The 20940-nt window shown below is 41.1% G+C and overlaps 1 protein-coding gene across 2 annotated transcripts; it reads left to right on the top strand.

Annotated features, from left to right (window-relative positions):
• The first annotated feature begins 280 nt into the window (after positions 1-280).
• prag1 (PEAK1 related, kinase-activating pseudokinase 1) lies at positions 281-18689 on the top strand. 2 transcript variants are annotated; one of them, XM_089123563.1, is made up of 7 exons: positions 281-495; positions 576-627; positions 4741-5087; positions 6936-8299; positions 12396-12511; positions 14626-15224; positions 16208-18689. In XM_089123563.1, the coding sequence occupies exons 3-7, from the start codon at positions 4839-4841 to the stop codon at positions 17240-17242; spliced, it is 3363 nt and encodes a 1120-aa protein (XP_088979689.1). In that variant the 5' UTR covers positions 281-495; positions 576-627; positions 4741-4838; the 3' UTR covers positions 17243-18689. The 2 variants fall into 2 exon arrangements, with proteins under 2 accessions (XP_088979689.1, XP_088979688.1); XM_089123562.1 differs by lacking the exon at positions 576-627.
• The last annotated feature ends 2251 nt before the right edge of the window (positions 18690-20940 follow it).

Below are 20940 nucleotides of genomic sequence, written 5' to 3'. Positions count from 1 at the left end.
AACAGAAGCGTGTATCTCTTCCTTACACACACACACACACACACACACACACACACATGCATTTTCTTGCCTGTCTGCCTGTTGTGATGGTAAGACAGGTGAGTGTTTAATTCTTACTGGATGGGTGTTCTTCTTGTGGACCTGATAGAGTATTTTTGTCTGGACAAAAATATGTGTGTTGCATGTTTAAATTAAAATAAAAAATGTCTTAAAATACCTGTTGTGCACGTGTTGTGTTTGTGTGTGTGTGTGTGTGTGTGTGTGAGAGAGAGAAAGAGACAGAGAGAGAGACAGACAGACAGACAGAGAGAGAGAAGCTCCGCCCACTCTGCAGGAGTTTCGTCGCGTTGCTTCAGACAGGCACGCACTGCCTCTCTCTCACATACACACACACACACAAACTCTCTCTCTCTCTGTGAATGAACACACACACGCGTGTCTTCTGTGGGATCTAGTTGCTCGGATGTGTCTCTGCTGTCTGCTGTTCCACTGCAGGTGAGTGAGGCGAGCGAGGCGATCTGTGTCACGCGTGGTTCTAGATTCAGAATAAACCAGAACGCATCTTTGATCCGCAGAACCGGATTCCGATCGATTCCAAACGGACGCGCGCATCTGGTGGTTTAAGAGGTTGGTTCCAGATTAATTCATTCATTGATGTGAACGTGGATTTGACTCCAAGCGGACGCCATATGGACTCGCCCTTTAACGCGTGTTTATGATGGGCTAATGTGTTTCTGAACGCACGCGCGCGCGACGCGATATAACGTGCACTTGTGTTGTTGATTGACATTCCAATTTCTCTAGCGTGTAAACAGGAGTAGCCTAAACTTGTTTCCGACATGGAATTAAAAAATAAAAATGGCTTTTTAAATCTCACAATCAATTAGAGTGACATTTCTCGCAACTGCAAGTTTAGACTATAGTCTTTCACAATTCTGACAGTCCTCAAAATTTTTGAAATTTCACAATTTTAAAGTCCAAATTCCGAGATATAACGTTAGCCGGCTAATCGCAATTTTGCAGAAAAAGAAAAATAATAATCCGTGAAGGAAAGCTTCCATAGAAATATGAGTGTGTAATCTAAAAATCAATTTACCATGGTAACTTAATTATAGTTTCTACCATGCAATATTTGTTGCTATTGTTATTATGATTGTAAACTTCAACCAAGATTCAGATTCTCTTTCTTTTTTTGTTTTGTTAGTTTATTGTTTTCTGGTTAGGCTACTACCACATGTGCACAACGCAAACTGTAGGCTATTAGGTAAAACTGAAGTTAAGTTGTGTTTAACTCTCTTAAATCTATCATGCTGAGCTAGTCTGAGACGAACACATTAGTGTACTTTCATTAGCAGTAACACACTCCCGTCTATACACACTCCTCATGTGTGATCGGTGTGAGCTGTGTTCAGGTGTGTTTGACACTCAGGAAGGATTCGAGGTTCTCTCGTCCCTGCCCTTCCCCCTGCACTGCATCTGAAGGCCAACATATGCATTGTTCACAAGTGTTTTCAGCTGCTGTGGGAACAAAGAGCTTCTCCTTCTCCTGTTGTGTCTTGGGTTTTGACTTGTCAAACTTGTTGCCAGTGAGTCTAACGGCGCGACTCGACCCACATTCCCCTAGACACTCGACCTGCCCCGAGCAAACCCTGAGTAAACACTGAGCAAACCCTGAGCAAACACTTAACCTGCGTCCGACTCTTTACCAGGCTTTACGTGTCGTTAAACTTCTGCTAGTTTAAGATTAAGAGCTGATTCTGGATCACCTGTAGTATACATGGCTGATATGGAATATTCATATTATAGATAGATAGATAGATATTATAAAATTGTATTTTTTTTTTTTTTTGCTGCTGATGTAAAACTAAGCAACATTTGATCCTCTTTTTATGTAGATGTTTAGTCCTTGTAGACAAACTTTAAGTTGGCTTGAGAAAGCGGATGGAAAAGTAGATAGATAGATAGATTAGAAATAGTTACCATGATTTACCACTTTGCTAGCATGATTTACCGCGATTTATGTCATTGTAAGCTTGATTTAGCATGATTTACCACATTGCTAACCATGTTGCATACATGATTCACAACAATTTACCACGTAATTTACAAGATTAAATGAGTTTAAGACGTATTTTCAGTCTTGGACAAGTTAAGCCTCGTCTGTGAAACCGGGTAAAACATTAGATTCCATAGTTTCTATCAGACTCTTTTCATTTATAAATCTTTTTTTGTTGTTGTTGTTGTTAATTTACAGTAAAATAAACGGCAGCTGAGGTTGCCTGAAATTTACTGTAATAGCAAAATTTTAAGTTTAACAGCCTTAACATAAATGTACAGTAAAAAAAAACACCTTTCATTATCTGATATGTTAATTTACAGACCTATTGAGATCTGTGTTTAGTACCATGATTGTAGAACACTGACAAACAGCGGAGATGCGAGTCACATGACCTATCTAAGTGGAGACGAGTCACATGACCAATCACAGCGGAGATGCGAGTCACATGACCAATCACAGCTCCTCACACACACAGTTTTTCCACTCCCCCTAAGAAAGATAAAACTAATATATAGAAGCTGCTCAGTGTCATTCATACACTTACGGTAACTAACCATCAATTGAATAACATAAATGTACATAACTGATTAGAAAAAAACATGAAAGTTATTTCAACAAAAATACTTCAAATATGAAGCGTCACGCAGGGAATTGTGGGAATGTCAATATACGGTTTTAAAGTGTAAATTATACAGTGACTTGTTGTTTTTTTTACTTCTGTAAATGTAACAGTATTTTACTGGAACGTACTATTAGATCTATCACAGTTATTCATCTCGTAAATAGTTTTTTGCCATCTTTTAACGTTAAAAGCAGGATTTCACACTATTATGGTCAGTATGGTCCTTGCGACTCTGACGTTAGCAAAATACGCAACAAATGTAACATGCGATATTTAATCTATGTAATTCATGAATGGCTTCAGTTTCTGCTTTTGATTAAGAAATCTCTCTGAATACTATTTACCCATATGCGACTAATTTTTAGACTCTTAATTATTAAATCATCACCACTTGTTTACTCAAAGACGCCGCAGTTGCTGTGAGTGTTTAAAGAGTCCGCTGGTTAAAACAGGAAGTCATGTGACCCGTCACTGGAAAAGTTCAGTCTATGATTCATTGTCCTTTGGAAATAATGGAGATTGTCGGGCATAAGAATGATTCTTCAAGAGTCATTCGTTCCAAAGAGGATCTGTCATGCTCTTATACTCTTTTCAGTGTGTTGTTGCTGTTTGAGCTCCAGTTCCTCTCTATATCAGTGTCAGTGTTTCTGAGCTCCTAAAACGCCTCCATTGTAGTCTTGAGTTTCTTCCAGGAACGAACATATCACAATATCCCTCATTATAATAATGAATGTGCAGAATAAAGGCCCGGGGCCTGGTTGAGTTAATTAGTAGTGTGTTAAACTGGCGGTTATGGAAAGGGGCGGGACATTTCCCAAACACACTCGAAGCTTTCGACCAATCACAACACACTGCTCCAGCCAACCAATTGGAAGTAAACGGAGAGTTACTGACAGACTGGGAAGAGAGGAGCCGCAACAATGGAGAAAATGAGGAGAATGATCAACATTCAAGCAGGAAAACCTGTTCTAGTTGAGCCTATAACAACATCATGCATAATATGGCCTCTTTAAAAGTCTGAAGACAGTGCAAACGCGTGTGTCCGTGTGAGTGTGTGCACCAGAGCTTGTGTCAGGTGTGCGATGAGACACGGTAACCCTGTTGTGGTGTAAAGCTCGCTGTGGTGCGAATCTCCACACACATTCCTCACATTCCCCAATGAGAACGCATTCCAGACTCAAGTGTAAAGAACAGAAGAGCCTCTAATGTCGGCGGCCTGGGAAAGTGGCGTTCGAGACGGACAGTCGGATCTGCAGCAAATATTCAATATGAAATATTGACTATATATATGTATACAGTATATTGATCCAACCATTTCTCCTTATGTGAACTGAACTGGTTAGAGTTTCATGGTTCAGGCTGTGGTTGAGTCGTGTGATGCGTGAAGGTTAAGCGAAGGATGAGGGACAGGAGGAGAGGATTTACACCTTTTGTTTTTCACTAGCAAGCGTGAAGTACTTTCATCTGATCATTAGCCCAAAGTCTCTCACACAAGTGCACTTCCCCGTCAGAAACACGCTTGAACTAAGTGAAATAAACTCTTTCCTTCAAAATCATCTAAACTTTTATCAGTTACACTTTATTCAGGTGTCATTGTTACAGTGTTATTATATATTGAAGTACTGAGTAATATTAAGGAACTACATGTACCTCTGCTGTAGGATTAGGATTTGTTTTTAATTACGCATAATTTACTGTTACGGTATGTACATGTAAAATACATAACAAGGACACTATTACCATTATATGAGAACTGAACTGAGCTGGACGATGACATCACGGTTTTAAATTAATAACTTTACAGCAGAAATGAACCATCACTGAACTGACTTAAGTTGGACTGATGCTATTCTCTTTCGGAAACAAACTCTGTTATATTATTGTCCTGTTATCACTGCTTTAAACATTGTGTCGTAAAGCGCTGTATAAATAAAGGAGACTCGAATTTCCTTGAATTTCCTTAACGGATGAATAAAGTATTTATCTATCTATCTGTCTATCTATCTATCGATCGACTCGACTGTAAAATAAAGTGTCGGCATTCCCTCTTGTTCTCCAGGTTCGGAGGCTGCTGATACCCCGCTCTGTTCCCCAGATTATGAGCAACCCGTCTCGGCCGGTTCCGCCCAGTAGAGCCTGGTCTGACGGGATCTCGAGATGTCTGCGTGTGGAGAGTTTGCAGAACACGTGTGGAAACCCGGCTCGTGTAAGAACTGCTTCCACCCGCGCAGCGCCCACTGCCAGCCGGGGCCCGAGCGAGCCCACGCGAGTGTGATTGGGGATGACGAGGATGGGGTGACGTCCCCCTCGCCCTACAGCAAACCCACCATCGCTGTCAGGCCCACCATGATGAGCATCGACGTCACAGCCGAGGTCAACACGGACATCAACATGAACACAGAACAGGTGACTCAATCACACTGAATCACTCTGAATCACTCACTCAATCACACTGAATTACTCACTGAATCACCCAATCACAATGAGTCGCACTTTACGATTCCAAACCAGTGAAAAAACCAACAAAAAACAAAACGTAAAATATTTTGGTCAAAAGTGACTTAAGAGCACCAGTGGGGTTAACCTCTTGTTATGGCTTAATCACACTCTCCACTACATGGGTGGAGACTGGAATGTCTTCGGGAACACTAGATAACACACTGCCATGCAGTTTTATGTAGGCTTAACAGGAAGGCATTGATACGAACACATTCAGGCTGTTTAAACAAAGATAATTATATCAACGCCTAGGGCATTGATTCATCTCAATAGTGGACTACACTGCAAACACACACAGTTAGTCACATAAAGGCGTCTGCAGATGACGGATTGGTTATTTCTACTTGGATGAATAATTTTCAAGACATTGCCTAGACATGCCTGTCACATTTTACCAAGGTATTTTGTTTGTGCTTTGGCGTAATGATCTCAAGGTGGATTTTTTCATTGGCAATTGGTTATTGATTTACATGTTTTATAATAAGCCGATATTAGATGGTTATGGTTATATGTAGCTCGAAGCTACATGGCAAAAAACAAAAGTCATGGTTTAACCCTTGTGCAGCCTTATGGACATTTTTGTCTTTCAGTGTTTTTTTTTTTTTTTTTTACTTTTTATTAGGGCTGTCAAACGATTAATCGCATCCAAAATAAAAGTTTGTTTTTGCATAATATATGTGGGTGCACTGTGTATAGTTGTTTTATATATATAAATACACACATGCTTGTATATATTTAAGAAATATTTTCATGTATATACTGTATATAGATTTATATATAATTTATATTATATATAAATATCAATATTTTATATATAAATAATTTTTTTTTTCTTAAATATACATGTATGAGTGTGTGTGTATATATATATATATATATATATATATATATATATATACACAAAATAATTATACACAGTGCACCCACATATGTTATGTAAACACAAACTTTTATTTTGGATGCGATTAATCGTTTGACAGCCCTACTTTTTATCATTTCACCTGTGTTAATGCCAACTGCAAAAAATGTGGCACAAGTGTGTATTTTTATTGGAATGTTTCTTTCACCCCATTTCCTATAAAAAAAATCTATTTTGTAACACAAAATATTTCCTCTCAGGACCTTTAAGACAAAAATGAAATTTTTGCTCACAATTTTGTTTTGCTCCATTTAACTACAAAATGATGCAATCTTTGCTCATAGGCTTTCATTCTTGTTGGCAAGGATTTAAAATTGTGTGTTTGTGTGCGTTCGTGCGCTTGTAATATTTAAGAGAGAAAAACTACTGAAAATCAAAAATCCAACCACTGTGTCCCAGTGGAGTTTTGCTGGCATCCAATGGGTGAAATCTCACTGAAAACTAATTTTTAAGTTTTCAGCCCTTAAATTTGGACTTGTTTAGGTTTATTTTCTCTGAGTTTTAGAGTTAAAACATTTCATCATATGTATATATATATATATATATATATATATAATCGTTTTCATAAACATGTATAACTTTTTTAGTTAAACATTTTTTTTTTACCTCTTTTTTTGCCAACATTTTTGACAGTTCTTTTGACACTGATATGTTTGTCCTCTATGGACCAATGTCTATCTTTTTTTAATTGACGCACAAGGGTTAAATCTTAGGGAAAGCAAGAACTGATAAAGCCTGTAGCTTGAATGCATTTGGAAAATGGCCTAAATGTTAATTTGTGAAAAGATTCCAGTGTTTGACTTCTTCCCAAACTTATCATTGCTTCTGTGACTCAGAACAACCAGAAGACCTCTGCTGGACTAAAGAAAGCTCTGGATTTGGCTCCTCTGTACATCGATAGCAATGGATGTAATACATCTCTAAGAGAAGCCATTATACAAAACGGCATCTCCAGGAAGAAGTTTTCCCCAAACTTTTGTTCACCCACTGGATTTTCCAAAGACTGCATGATTATAAGCAGTGTATATGTGAGTCAGGAAGATGGCTGCATTTCCCAAAGTCTGAAAGAGAATGGGAACGATGGCCCCTATAGACAGATGACCAAAGCGGTCAAAAGCACTTATGCCAATGGAGATTCATATCTTCACAACATGACTCAAAGAACCAATGGAAACAGTGATGGAGTTACGAGTCCTCTAAAAGTATCCGTAGAGGAAAGGCAAGCCAGATCTGCACCAGGGAATCTGGTCAATGGGACGCCAAGTACGCCAAATACAACCAATGGGACGCCAAGCATGCCATCTCCAATGACTCCAGACTCCTTCCATGAAAGCTTGTCTGACTCCTGCTCCAATCGGAGCAGCACGGATTCATTACCAGGACCTCAAAACTCAAGCGGTCCACCAAACGGGCTTGAGGAAAGCGAGCCGATCTACGCTGAGAGCACTAAGAGGAAAAGACGAACGCCGTGCGACGGGAAGGAGTCTGAAACGGAGCTCAACGCAAGCGACACTCAAAGAGCAACCATCACAGTCGTAGCCGCCCACACCGAAGAAAATAACAGGACTTTTTACCTAAGCAGCCCGGATTCTGCTGTAAGCACTCAGTGGACCCACTTCAGCCCAACGGCGCCCAAAGACTCATCAAGCCCGGCGTTCACTTGGCCAGACGCAACCGAAGGAACCCCTAACGCCTCCCAACCCAAGCCTCAATCCAGCCCCCCGGTTCCTCCTAAGATTAACTCCCGTCCTCCCAGACTTGGCACCTCCAGTCTTTCCTTACCGCTACCCGAGATAAGCTTTACAATGGTTCTTCCCCCAAAAGAAATGGCTCCCGTTCCTTCTCAAGTAGACTCCATTGCTCCAGTTCGCTCGGCTCCGGTCCGTAAACACCGGAGTATGGAAGACTGTATTGATGAGGCAGAAGAGGAGGGAGAGTCTGAGAGATCAGGCTCCTGTACCCGTCCGGTTGAGTCCATCAATGGTCCCGCTGTTCGGGAGTTTGTGTCCAGAGAATGGAAGAGCGAGAGCAGTGCGACACCAGGCACCGGCAACAAAAGCACCAGTCAGACTCCGGCTGGCGTCCCAGTGGAGAATGCGAAAACCAGCGAGAGCACCAGAGCTCATCCCAACCAGACCACCGAACCCAGCGCCAGTCGAGATCCCATTCCGCCGCCTCCACCTCCCAAAAAACACCACCGGTGAGAATCACATCCTTATTTTGTGCTGCTTGCCATGTTGGTTTTGCTAACCTTTTTTTACTTTAATTAGATTAGTGCTGTTGGAATTATACATTAAGTCTTGCAACTTTTGATACCATAGTTTTGGAGAGTTGGGTAGACTATAAACACCACCGGTTAGAATTACCTCCTTATTTTGTGCTGCTTGTTGGTTTTACTAGCCCAGATTGATGGTATAGATGCGTATCCAGTATAATGGAGCTACTAAACTGGAACCAGACTCTTAGATTAGTGCTATTGGAATTATCCGAAATTGGCCTCTACAACAGGGAAGCTCTTTTGATACCCTAGTTTTGGAGAGTTGGGTGGACCATAAAATGTTTTATTTGTTTTCCCCATAACATCTGCATTGCTTTCTATTGCCATGTACACTACCAGTCACACTTGTGGGGTCTGTAAACTTTTTAATGTATCTTCTGCTCTCCATAGCTGTGTTTAGTTGATCAGAAATACAGTAAAAACAGTGAAATATTATTCCAGTATAAATCAGCTGTTTTCTATGTGAATATATAGTAAAGTGTAATTTATTCCTGTGATCAAAGCTAAATTTTCATCATCATTACTCCAGTCTTCAGTGTCACGTGATCCTTTAGAAATCACTCTAATATGATGATTTGATGCTCAAAAAACCTTTATGATTATTATCAATGTTGTAAAAAGTTGTGTACATTTTTATTTCAGGATTCTTTAATGAATAGAAAGTTCAAAAGAACAGCATTTATCTTAAAATTTTGGGGGGGAATTTGTATACATCAAGGATGAATTAAATGTATCAAAAGTTACAGTAATGACATTTATAGTGTTACAAAAGATTATATTTTAAGATAAATGCTGTTCTTTTCAACTTTCTATTCATCAAAGAATCCTAAAAAAATGTTTTCAACACTGATAATAATCATAAATGTTTCCTGATCATCAGATCATCAGATTAGAGTGATTTCTGAAGGATCATGTGACACTGAAGACTGGAGTAATGATGCTGATTATTTGAAAATGCAGGTAACGTTTAAATGGTAGCCAACTAATGAGACGCTACATTTAGTTCAAAATCCACTGGATGTTGATTAAACATCAATGCTTTTCGACTTTAATAAGATTTCCCCAAGAAATGGGCAGGAATGAATCTGTCATCTTTATGATTCATATTCTTTCTGACAACAAACCACTCGTCATTTCAACTTCAGAAATAGCACAAGTATTTCATGTTCACTTTCCAACAGCACATGAAATACTCGTTTTTTTGTCATACCAGGTTATTTCAACGAGTTTAAAACCTTGTAGTATTGCTTATTATCATCAGAGTGAGTTCTGTGTTGGTTTTGTCACGGATTGTGATGGATTCCTTGTGCAATCCTCATTTTGTTTTCTTGTATTAGCCCATAATTGATCCTTAACGCCATGAGGTGATGTGATAGCTTGAGCTTTATTTAGATGATTATTCCAATTTGCTTATCTCTGATATTAGTCTTGTCTCCTGAGTCTCAGGCCGGTGCTGGTCTCTCGCGTCTACTGTACGCATTGTTTGTTTTCTGAGAGGTTCATCCGGCATTCATCAGCTCTGAATACAGCGCCTGTGCGACTTGTTTATAACAATGCTTATAACGAGGGCTTGTCTTGTGCACTGTGTGCTTGTGTGTGTGTGTGTGTGTGTGTGTGTTTGAACTCTATCTTGCTCTGTTGGGATGGGATTGGTCTTGCTCGGTCCTGTAATATACGTGTTAACCGCTTCACCTTTAGAGAAGCACATGCTAGGCCACATCTCTGAGCTGTGTGTGTGTGTGTGTGTGTGGTTTATTTCTGAGATTCACAGGAACGTCTCAGGCTGAGAGTGTCCAAATAAGCCGCGCTGAGATCGGCATGTTTTCAGGTTAAACACATCAGATGTTTTTACCATCAACAGCAAACGTGTTCTGTGGTTCTGAGATGGCTTACTCAGCAGGACCTGTGGTGTGTGTGTGTGTGTGTGTGTGTTTAGATGGCATCCTCAGCAGGTCCTGGTGTGTGTGTCTTTGTGTGTTGAGACTGTCGGAAGTACAGAATGAGTGTATGGATGTGTTAAATGTTGCATAGGTTTTGGAGTTGAAGAAATCATCAAGCTAAAATGAATCATTTTTATATTTAATAATTTTTTTGTGTTTTATTAACTGACACAGAAGTTGTCTTTAAATCATCACTGCTAACATAAAATATTTATGAAATGTCCTATTTTAATGTTATGTTAAATATCTTTTTATTGTATTTGGTATAATATTACAATCTTAAATATTTTACATTTTCATAATATTTAGTATTGAATATTTTATAATAGATTTATTATTTTAGGATCATATTTAATATACTGTAATAGTAAAACAGATCAAATATTTGATCATTTTAAAATTCAATAGTTTTGCTATTGTATTTTTATAGTATTTAATTAATAAATATTTGAAAACCATTTATAATGTTTAATATAGTGCTAAATATTTTATAATGTGTAATATATTAATTATATTTAATATAATATATATTAAATATTATAAAACATTATACAATATTTAATATAATAGTATAATATAGTAAATATTTTATCAGACATTTGATAATTGCAAGCTCCACAGTCACATGTTTATGGTTCGATGATGTCCTTTGATAGTCACATGATGTTGGTAAACAACTACTTTTTTTTAGTGTTTCTTTTTTTTTTTTTTTACTTTACTTTTTTGTGCTTGTTTTATTTAATAATTATTTCGGAAAGCCGTAAAATGAACACAGGAAGTGTAAATGGGTGAAGTTATGAACTGGTGTTATGAATGATTAATGGAGCAGATGGATGATAAATCTGCTTTTCCAGCAGGAGCAGCAGAGGCGATGTTAGTGTGAGATGTTACACACACACACACACACACAAACACACACACACACACACGTTGAGCATCAGGTGTGTATGTTTGAGGCTCTACGGGTGGGTTCTCTTGTTTTATCATTGGTTCCTCTGAGCTGAAGTGTGTTTTGGAGAGTGTGTGTGTAACAGATGATCAGTGCCTCTAGTGTTTGTTTCCACGCCTCAGGGCGCTTCTGTTCTCATAGAGCTGGATATTTACTCTTTCACACTGAAACACACACTCAAACAGAAGCAGATTCTCGCTCGGATGCGTTAGAACCGCCGGCCCATCCTGAGGTAGGTGTTTCACTCAGGTCCTGTAGCGCTTAGGACTCATTTGCTTGCTTGTGTTTGAGTGGATTATGTGTCAGAGGTCGGTTGCCTTGACCTTTGGAAAAGTCATGTTTGGGCTCTTTGGTCCTGGTGTGTGTGAAGCTGGAAGAATCATTGTATTTGTTCCAGATCCTGATGTGTGTTTGCGTCCGGCTGGGTTTTTTTTTTAGCACGTCACTATGCTTGGGTGTTCTGGTGCTGGTTTAATGTTTTAAGTGTGTGACGTTCGGTGCTCATGTTTAACACACACACACACACACATCACTGAGACGTTCAAGTTTGTCCTCCAGAGACACAGCAGGAGTTTATAGACTCATAATCACAGGAAACATGAGAAGATACAGAGACACACACTCTCTCTCTCTCTCACACACACACACACGCATGCACACAGGAAATGATTCTGTTCTACTTATAGAGTCGCTCACCGCACAGAATCAAGAGTGTGTGGATCTTGTTAATTGTATTACAGATCTGTTCATTTCTTCACTATTTAATTTTTTTCTGCAGTCGTTATCACTGACTTAATAAAGCGACACCTTCATGTTCTCTGAGAGATAAAGGTGTGTGTGTTCTGTGAAAGAGGCTTTCATTGCCCAGAAACTCTGTGGTTTAGAGGTTTAAGCACACTTCCTTCATTTGTGCACTTATATTTAACATGTTTGTGTGTGTTTCAATTAGTTCAGAGGAAGCAGTGACTCTCAAATAGTGAATGCTCCGTCACAGAACATCAGACACAGTAAAAAAAAGCGCATCTGACACTAAAACTGATCTGTGAGTGTGTGTGTATGAGTAAGTGAGTGTGTGAGTGTTGGACGCTGATGATGATGATGATGATGACACTTGTGTTGCTCTCTGCAGGGTGTGTAACCGAGCGAGTGGCGGTAACATGGATCAGGGGTCGGTGGAGAGTCTGAGCCAGTCGCTGAGAGGACTGAACTGCTCCACAGACAGTCTGCAGGCGCTCTCTGATGCTGGTGAGTACCACACACACACACACAAACACACACAGACACTCCACAGACAGTCTGCAAGGGCTCTCTGACACCGGTGAGTGCCACACACAACCCAGAATACCTTAGCAACTTCATAGCGACTCCCTAGCAACCACCTAGAATACCTTAGCAACTGCATAGCATCCCCTTAGCAACCACCTAAAGTACCCTTACAACACCCTAGCCAGCAACCCTAGCAGCACCCTAGCAACCACCTCAAGTACCCTAACACCCTAGCCAGCTACCCGAATACCACCATAGACATATACACTAGACCTCACCTTGGATACTGCAGTTCATTGGAACGAATGCGTCAATAGAGCCGCCATCTTGAAACAGGGGAGCCCCTCCACTTTAATGCATCAGCGTCAATGTAGTAGACACAGGTCTAACGCAAATAAAATCATCACAAATCATCATGAATGCGATTTTTCTTGTTTTTTTGGTTTGTTCCAACGGTCAGACATGTATTTATCATTGATTCCAGAAAGAACATTTTTTTTTTAATTTTTTTTTAATTTTTTGTAAAACATTCTTCCTAGTTCAGATTTCATCCGTGAACTTCATACGCTGCACAAAAGTCCGCCACCATTCATGAATTCGAAGTAAAGGCAGAGATAGCAGCGTTACCTAGCTACTTCCTATGACAAGACCCCTGTTCCAAGATGGCGGCGGTTTTGACGCATGCTTAGAACCCCCAGGTGAGGTCTAGTGTATATGTCTATGGAATACCACAATGACCGCATAGCAACTCCCTAGTGACCACCCAGAATACTTTAGAAACCTCATAGAAACTCCCTAGCAACCACCCCGGAATACCTTAGCAACCGCATAGCATCCCCCTAGCAACCACCTCAAATACCCTAACAACACCCTAGCCAGCAACCCGAATACCCTAGCACCCGCATAGCAACAATAAATTAGCAACCACCCCAAGTTCTAAAACTACTAAACTAAAACATCAAGCTTTTAAAGCTAGTTCAAACTTTATCATCTATGTAGACAGTGGGCCGTTCGTGTGAAGGTAAAGAGTAGCAAACCTCGGGGGCAGGTAGATGTGAATTTGAGAACTTGCACAGGAAATATTCGTACTTGTACGCAAACATTTACGCTCGCAGCTCCGATGTTCAAACCTGTCCAAGAGCAATCTGAAGGTGAATGTTGAGGTTATGAGAAGTTGCAGGTGTCTAATTGTGAATTTCGTTTTACACATTTGTGACTGTTGTCTGCGATCATCTCAACATTCAGCTTCAGATTGCTCGAGCAGAACTAATGTTTAAAAGCAGAATCTGCTGTTGTGAATGAAACTTCCTCTCCTGAGAGTAAGCCATGATAAAAAGGGAAACGCAGCCTCGGTCCTTCCTGCTGATGCTATCGCTGCAGATCTGAACGTGCTCCCACAATGCACTTGGGCGCAGAAGTAATGAAGGGATGAAGAGAGGAAATCAGGGTTTGTGTTTATCACAGGCGTCTTCCCGACTAATCTTCCTCTGCAGGCCTTCATTACTCTCTCTCGCGCTTGACCTCCTGAGTGTGTGTGTGTGTGTGTGTGTGTGAAGTGGCTTCACTCAAACCAGAGTAAATAAGTGTTCTCTGTCTGAAATAGAATTTTAAAATATAGATATATATATATTTAATAATTGAGAGTTGAGATCAGGACACATGCTCATAAATCTCTCTGAATTATTCGTGATTCAGTGATCTGTCTGTCTCTGGTCTCATGGGTCACAGAGCTTTTTAATCAGTTTAAGACCTCGGGGCGTTTCCCTGTTAAACAGTAACCAAACAGACACACAATCACACTGACATTATGTGCAGCTATTTCATTATCTGTGAGTGTTTGTGTGCATTTCAGATTGTGTGATTGAGTGTGTGATTCTTTATTTTAAATTATATTTTTACATAACTAAATATTTAGAATGTAATACAATATTTTAATAGTATTTTAAATTATATTTCACATTTAATAAGTTTGATATCCATGTATATTTATGTGTGTGTGTATATAAAATTTGAGATTTAAAATGGTATATTCTGTATCAGAAGTATATTTATTTAACTTTCTCTCTCTCTCTTTTTCTGATCATGTGACCTAGACTCCACCCTCCGCTCCTGCCCCTCCCCATTTCCCAGCAGCCCGTTTGGCTCCGCCCCCGCGTCGCCGCAGCCCGACGTGTTTCCAAGCAACAGTCTTGTTCATCAGCTGACTCCGCCTCCACTGCCACAGAAGAAGCTAGTAAACCGCACCACATCAGCTCCTAGCGAGTCTGGCGTCAAACCGCTAGCCCGTAGCCGCCCACGCCTCCCCTTCAGCGGCTCCGAAACCAACGTTAGCCGCCCGTCCGCCGTGCCTCCGGGTAGTCCCGTGGACCCGCGCTCGCTGTTCTCCAGCTCATCCCCGCAGCTCAACACGCTACCGGCCGCCGGCTCCACGCTACACGCTCTGCTCAGCAACATGGACAGCCGCGAGGGTATCTACTCCAAGCTAGGCGGCCTGTACGCGGAGTCTCTGCGGCGTCTGGCGCTGAAGTGCGAGGAGCATTTCACCAGCAACCAGAGGAACACGCTGAGATTTGACGAGAGCAACTGGTCCCTCTTCAAACTGACCTGCAACAAGCCCAGCTGCCTGTCTGGAGATGCCGTGTATTACTCCGCCTCCTGCGCATCAGACACGCGCAACATGTACGCCGTGAAGGTGAGGGTTCTCTTATAAAGCACGTTTGAACTGCTGTACAATAAAATAATAATACCACATTGCAATAGTCCAGTCGGGGTGATATGAATATGACTGTTTCCAGATCTTTAGCTGAGAGCAGAGGTTTTAGCTTAGCAACTAGATGAGTTAAGTTTACTGACAAACATTAATGTTTGCTTGGCAAAGCCTTTGATAAAACTTTTAAAAAGATTTTACTAAAATAAGTTGATCAATTATTTTCTAGCACATCGTTAACATGTTGCTAGCATAATTTAACACATAAACATTTTGTAGCATGATTTAGCATGTTGCAGGCCAGTTTTTAGTATGAATTATCATATTGCTAACATGATTTAGCATGCCGTTAGCATTAGTCAGCACATTTCTAACACATTTTACCATGCTAGCATAACTTCCTCCCATATTTATGATCAAATGAACGCAACCTCGGCGAGCAGAGTTGACTCTTTTAGCAACATGACATCATGACTTTTGCGTAAACATATACGCCACTTTCGAGTCAGGTGGCGTGTTATCTCCACGCATTTTGAGCTATCCGCGTGTATGCGTACATGTCTACGCCATTAACGTCCGCGTCATTCCGCTTGTCCGAACACGCAGTCAAATCTTCAGTCATAAATGCCATTAACCCCAGTGACGGTTAAGTTTAGGGATGGGGTTGAGGTAAGTCATATCTTTTTTTTACCTAGGATGGTAAGGGAACAGTCATAAATGCCATTAACCCCAGTGACGGTTAGGTTTAGGGACGGGGTTGAGGTAAGCCATATATTTATATAACGTTAAGTCAACGGCGTTCATAAACACGCTGAAAGGCGATTATGCGTCTTGATAGCACGCCAAAAATGGAAATATGAATTGGCGTGTCATACACACGCTACTTCATGAGATCAGTCTGCTTTTAGCAACTTAAAATTTAATCTACACGAGATCTGATGATGATAGCGTTTCCTCTGTGTTTGCAGATCTGTAAAGGCGATTCTCCGGACAGCAGACAGGCTCATCTGTACGGTCTGTCGGTGCAGCAGAGCGTCCCGCCTCACTTCAGCCTTCAGCAGGACTGCGGTCACTTCCTAGCCTGCGTCCCGCGTAGCATGCTACCTAGCGATGAGCGAGCGGCGGGGCCCTCCGAGCAGGAGCGTGTGGTGGTGATAACGCGCGAGGTTCCTCACCAAACCGTGGCGGATTTCGTCCGGGAGTGGGAGTCGTTCCACCGTGCGCAGCCGGAGGTGTACGAGCGCCGCGTGTGTTTCTTGCTACTACAGCTGTGCACCGCACTGGAGCATCTCAAAGCGCACGGCGTCACGCACCGCGACATCTGCATGGAGAACCTTCTGCTAGTTACACACCGCCGCGTCGACCCGCAACAGCAGAGCCTCCCACGCCTCCTCATCAGTAACTTCCGCAAATCAAAGCGTCGGAACGCAGACGAGGTCGCGATTAGCGGGGATCCGCGTTTTAAGCGAGATCATGCGCGACTAGCGCCGGAAATCGTTTCTGCTGCACAGTATCGGAAATTCGACGAATTTCAAACCGGGATTTTAATTTACGAGCTCTTGCATCAGCGGAATCCGTTCGAGGCGACGGCGGCGGCTAAGCAGTACAGCTGCGAGGATTTGCCGCCAATCCCAAGCGTTTCGCTATACTCATCCGGTTTGCAGCGGCTAGCGCACCTGCTACTGGAGCCGGACCCAGGGCGCCGCGTACACATCCAGGACGCTAAGCGGATCCTGCAGGCGCTGCTGTGGGGGCCGCGGCGGGAGCTACTGGAGCAGCCGTGGGTCCGTGGAAGAGCCGCGCCGCCACGCCACGACGGGTTAATGAACTGGCTGGACGTGAAGCGCGCGCTGCTAATGATGAAGTTCGCGGAGCGCTCGCTGGAGCCGGAGAGGAACGCGGAGCTGGAGGACTGGCTGTGCTGTCAGTACTTCTCCACCGCTAACCCTAAAGCACTGTGTCAGAGCGCGGAGCTGCTGTACAACCTCCCCTTCACACACTGAAGACCCATAACACACGCTCACACACGACGGTCCGGTGTGCATGAGATCTGTCGTTTGTGTGTGTTTGTAAAACACTGTGTTCTTCACTGGACAGATCGCTGACTGAACGCTTGTGCTTTAACATTCCAGTCTTTCATTGCACAGATGCTCTACAGAAGAGAAGACTTAGTTAGATTTTGTATTGAGACATTTTTTTCATGAAAATTAAAAAGCAAATGTAAAATATATATATATATGTGGATGAGAGTGTGTGTGTGTGAGAGAATGAGTATGTGAAAGAGTATGTGTGTGAGTGAGTTTGTATGAGCGTGTGAGTGTACTTGTGAGTGTGAGTTTGTATGAGCGTGTGTGTGTGTGTGAGAGAGAGAGAGAGTATGAATATGTGAGTATTTGTGAGTGTGTGTATGTATTTGTGAGTTTGTATGAGCGTGTGTGTCTGTTTCAGCTCATCTACGAGTGTGTTCACACGTGTGTGTGTGTGACTGTGTGATTTTCTTTGCATGATTTGTCTAAATTACTGTAATGCAAAATAATCACATTCTCTCCAGTAACGACAATCATCTTGTTTGGACGCAAAAATACTTTTTTGATATTTGTTTATTTATTAAAATCAGCATGAAAAAGATAAACAACATAAGGATATGTGTTTAACTCTGTATTAAAATGTTAAATTGCCATGAAAATAATGTCACAATACAATGAAATCTTAAAGACTTTGTTTTCTTTATGTAGAAACTGCTGTCTGGTCAGTAACAGTTTCTTCTCTGACTCGACTCGAATGACGGGAGAGTTCGACTTTCAGTTTCCGTGCACCTTTAAGGGGTTTCTGGGTAACTGTGACCCTCATGTTGCCCTTTGCCTGATGGGTTTGTGTTCGAGACGGATAAACACAACAGGAATCAAAGCTCTCAGTGGGATTATAGATCCTCGTAAAAACAACTGTAAATTCCCAGAACATCGTAAAAAAAACACATGTAAAATCTCGTCTTCCTGCCGGCTAGAGGCGCGTGTTTGAAGTGACGTCACTTCCTGTTTTAAGAGCCGCCACTTCCTGTGCAATATCCAGCTGCATAGACTGGACACGTCAAAAATAAATGTCGTCTTCATGTTAATTGTTGGTTTATTTCGAGTGCCTTTTTGTCGCTTATATTTTCTGTCCAATTGTAAGCTTTTCAATCTTGACGAAAGGGAAACTGTGATTCTGGAATCTCACATGATGAATCCGATGTTATTTGTATATTTATCTCGTGAAGCGGGTCTTAACAGCTTTATTAAATCACACGGGCTGCGTTTATGTTTATAACCATCATATTGTTTTTATTTCTTGTTGTATTAACTCAACGTTCTACTGTCTTCAGGAAAAGAGTCACTGGATGTAAACGTACTGTATTAATAAACTGATGAAGACAAATGCATCATACAATAAAGTGTCAAATATTTTCACATATTACTGATTTGCTTTTTTGTCAGTGAATTAAGTAATTAATCTGTTTATTTTGAGTTGAAAATTATGTGACTTCATTGTGCTGAATGTGCGATCGCCGATTGATGAATCTGAAACCCGGTCAAAGCCCATGAGAAGTGAATGACGAGATTCAAATTATGTTCAAATTCCAAGTGGAGCTTTATCCTCAGAGTCTCCCTGCGTTATAGGAGGCTTCCTGAAATCTGCCCAGTGACACACACACACACACACACTCTCTCTCATGCACACTCTCTCACAGACACACACACACACACACACTCGCACAGTCACATTCTCTCTCACTCACACACACACACATTATGAAAAAGATGTTTTTCCTCAAAACACATTGGCAACCACAATTATTGGCACCCTTTTATTAAAGGGTTAGTTCACCTAAAAATGAAAATTAAGTCATTAATTACTCACCCCCATGCTGTACCAACCCCGTAAGACCTTCGTTCATCTTCGGAACACAGATGAAAATATTTTTGATTAAATTTGAGAGCTGGATCACTCCTCCATAGGCTTCCTAAGGGACTAGCACTTGACGGCCCGTAAAGTCATTAAATAAAATGTTTAAATATTCCATGTGCCTACAGTGGCTCAATTATAAGTTTATCAAGTGACGAGAATACTTTTTGTGCGAAAAAAACATAAATAACGACTTTATTCCACTATTCCATTACTTCCTTATGGGCCTTGAGACAAGAATTGAAGAGATTTCCAGAACGCATGCGCGAGAACTGAGATGACGATGTTCTTCTTCGACTACTTCTTGTTACCGGCTGCTCACCGCTTAGGAGTATTACCGCCACCAACCGTATAAGATGATGATCCATATATAAGGCGCTCCGGTTTGTAAGGCGCACAACACTGTTGTGTTTGAGAAGATTAACGGCTTTTAAGTGCGCCTTAAAGTGCGGAAAATACGGTAATGAAACGCGTATGTACATCCTCTGCTTGTAAACAGAAAGTTTTGCGCTTCCAGCTATATCAGCACATCATCTTATACGGTAGGGGGCGGTAATACTAGCGGTGAGCAGCCGGTAACAAGAAGTAGAAGGCAGCTGCAGCTTATTTGCATTTAAAGGGCACACACTCAGACAGCGCGTTTTTTCTGAGCCCCAAAAAATGACAATTTTGAAAAAATGATCTGTTGGATATTTTGAGCTGAAACTTCACGTACACATTCTGGGGACAACAAAGACTTATTTTACATCTTGTGAAAAGGGGCATCATACGGGACATTTAAGCTAAAGAAAAAAAAGGGTTTTAAGAGAGGATTTAAAAACAGTTTTTTAGAGAGAGGTTGAGCCGCACTGATATAAACCGCCATCGCAAAGGCTCTGTCTCCTCTATTCTTTAACCGTGATCTGGGGACATACAGAAGTCTCTGATCACCAGACCTCAGGTTTCATGTGGGATTGTGTGGACAGAGTAGCTCAGACAAATATCTCGGTGCCAGATTATTTACGGATTTAAAAACAAAGAGAAGACTTTTAAACTAGATTCTAAAATGCACAGGTAGCCAATGCAGTGATTTTAAGATAGGTGAAACATGATCATATTTACGTTTTCTTTTGAGGAACTTTGCCGCAGCATTCTGTACTAATTGGAGACGAGCAATAGAGTTTGGGTATGCCAAAGTAGAGAGAGTTGCAATGATCCAACTGCGATGTAATAAGCGCATGGACAGCAATCTCTAAGGTTTTCTTAGAGAGGGAGGATTTGATCTTAGAGAGAAGATGTATAGCTGGAAAAAAACAAGAACTAATCACTGCATTTATTTGTTTTTCATATTTGAGGTTCTGATCCCAGAGAACACCTAAATTCTTAATGCAAGGTGAAGTTGGATAAAGATAATCCAGATCAATGTTACAGCTATTATAGTTGTCATGGAGGCCAAAGACCATAACTAACCTCGGTTTTGGATTCATTCAAAAAATAAGAAATTTTAAGAAAAACTTTCATTTTTAATTCTTCTAGGCAGGCAAAAGGAGATTTCAGAACAGTATCCTTGTTGCATTTCAGAGGCAAATAAATGTGTGTATCATCTGCATAGCAGTGGAATGATACACCATGCTTTCTGAAAATGGAGCCCAGAGGAAATAAATATATGGAAAAAATAATGGGTGCGAGAATAGACCTCTGTGGCACTCGACAGGAGAGTTGGGCTGCCGAGGAGTAAAAATCACCCAGTTTGCCAGATAAACTTCTACATGTATTTGTT

Source organism: Pimephales promelas, chromosome 19 (genome assembly GCF_988280905.1).
Source record: "Pimephales promelas chromosome 19, fPimPro1.hap1.1, whole genome shotgun sequence".
NCBI lineage: Eukaryota > Metazoa > Chordata > Actinopteri > Cypriniformes > Leuciscidae > Pimephales > Pimephales promelas.
Note: the sequence above shows the minus strand (reverse complement) of the source record. Positions and strands in the feature narration are given on the sequence as shown.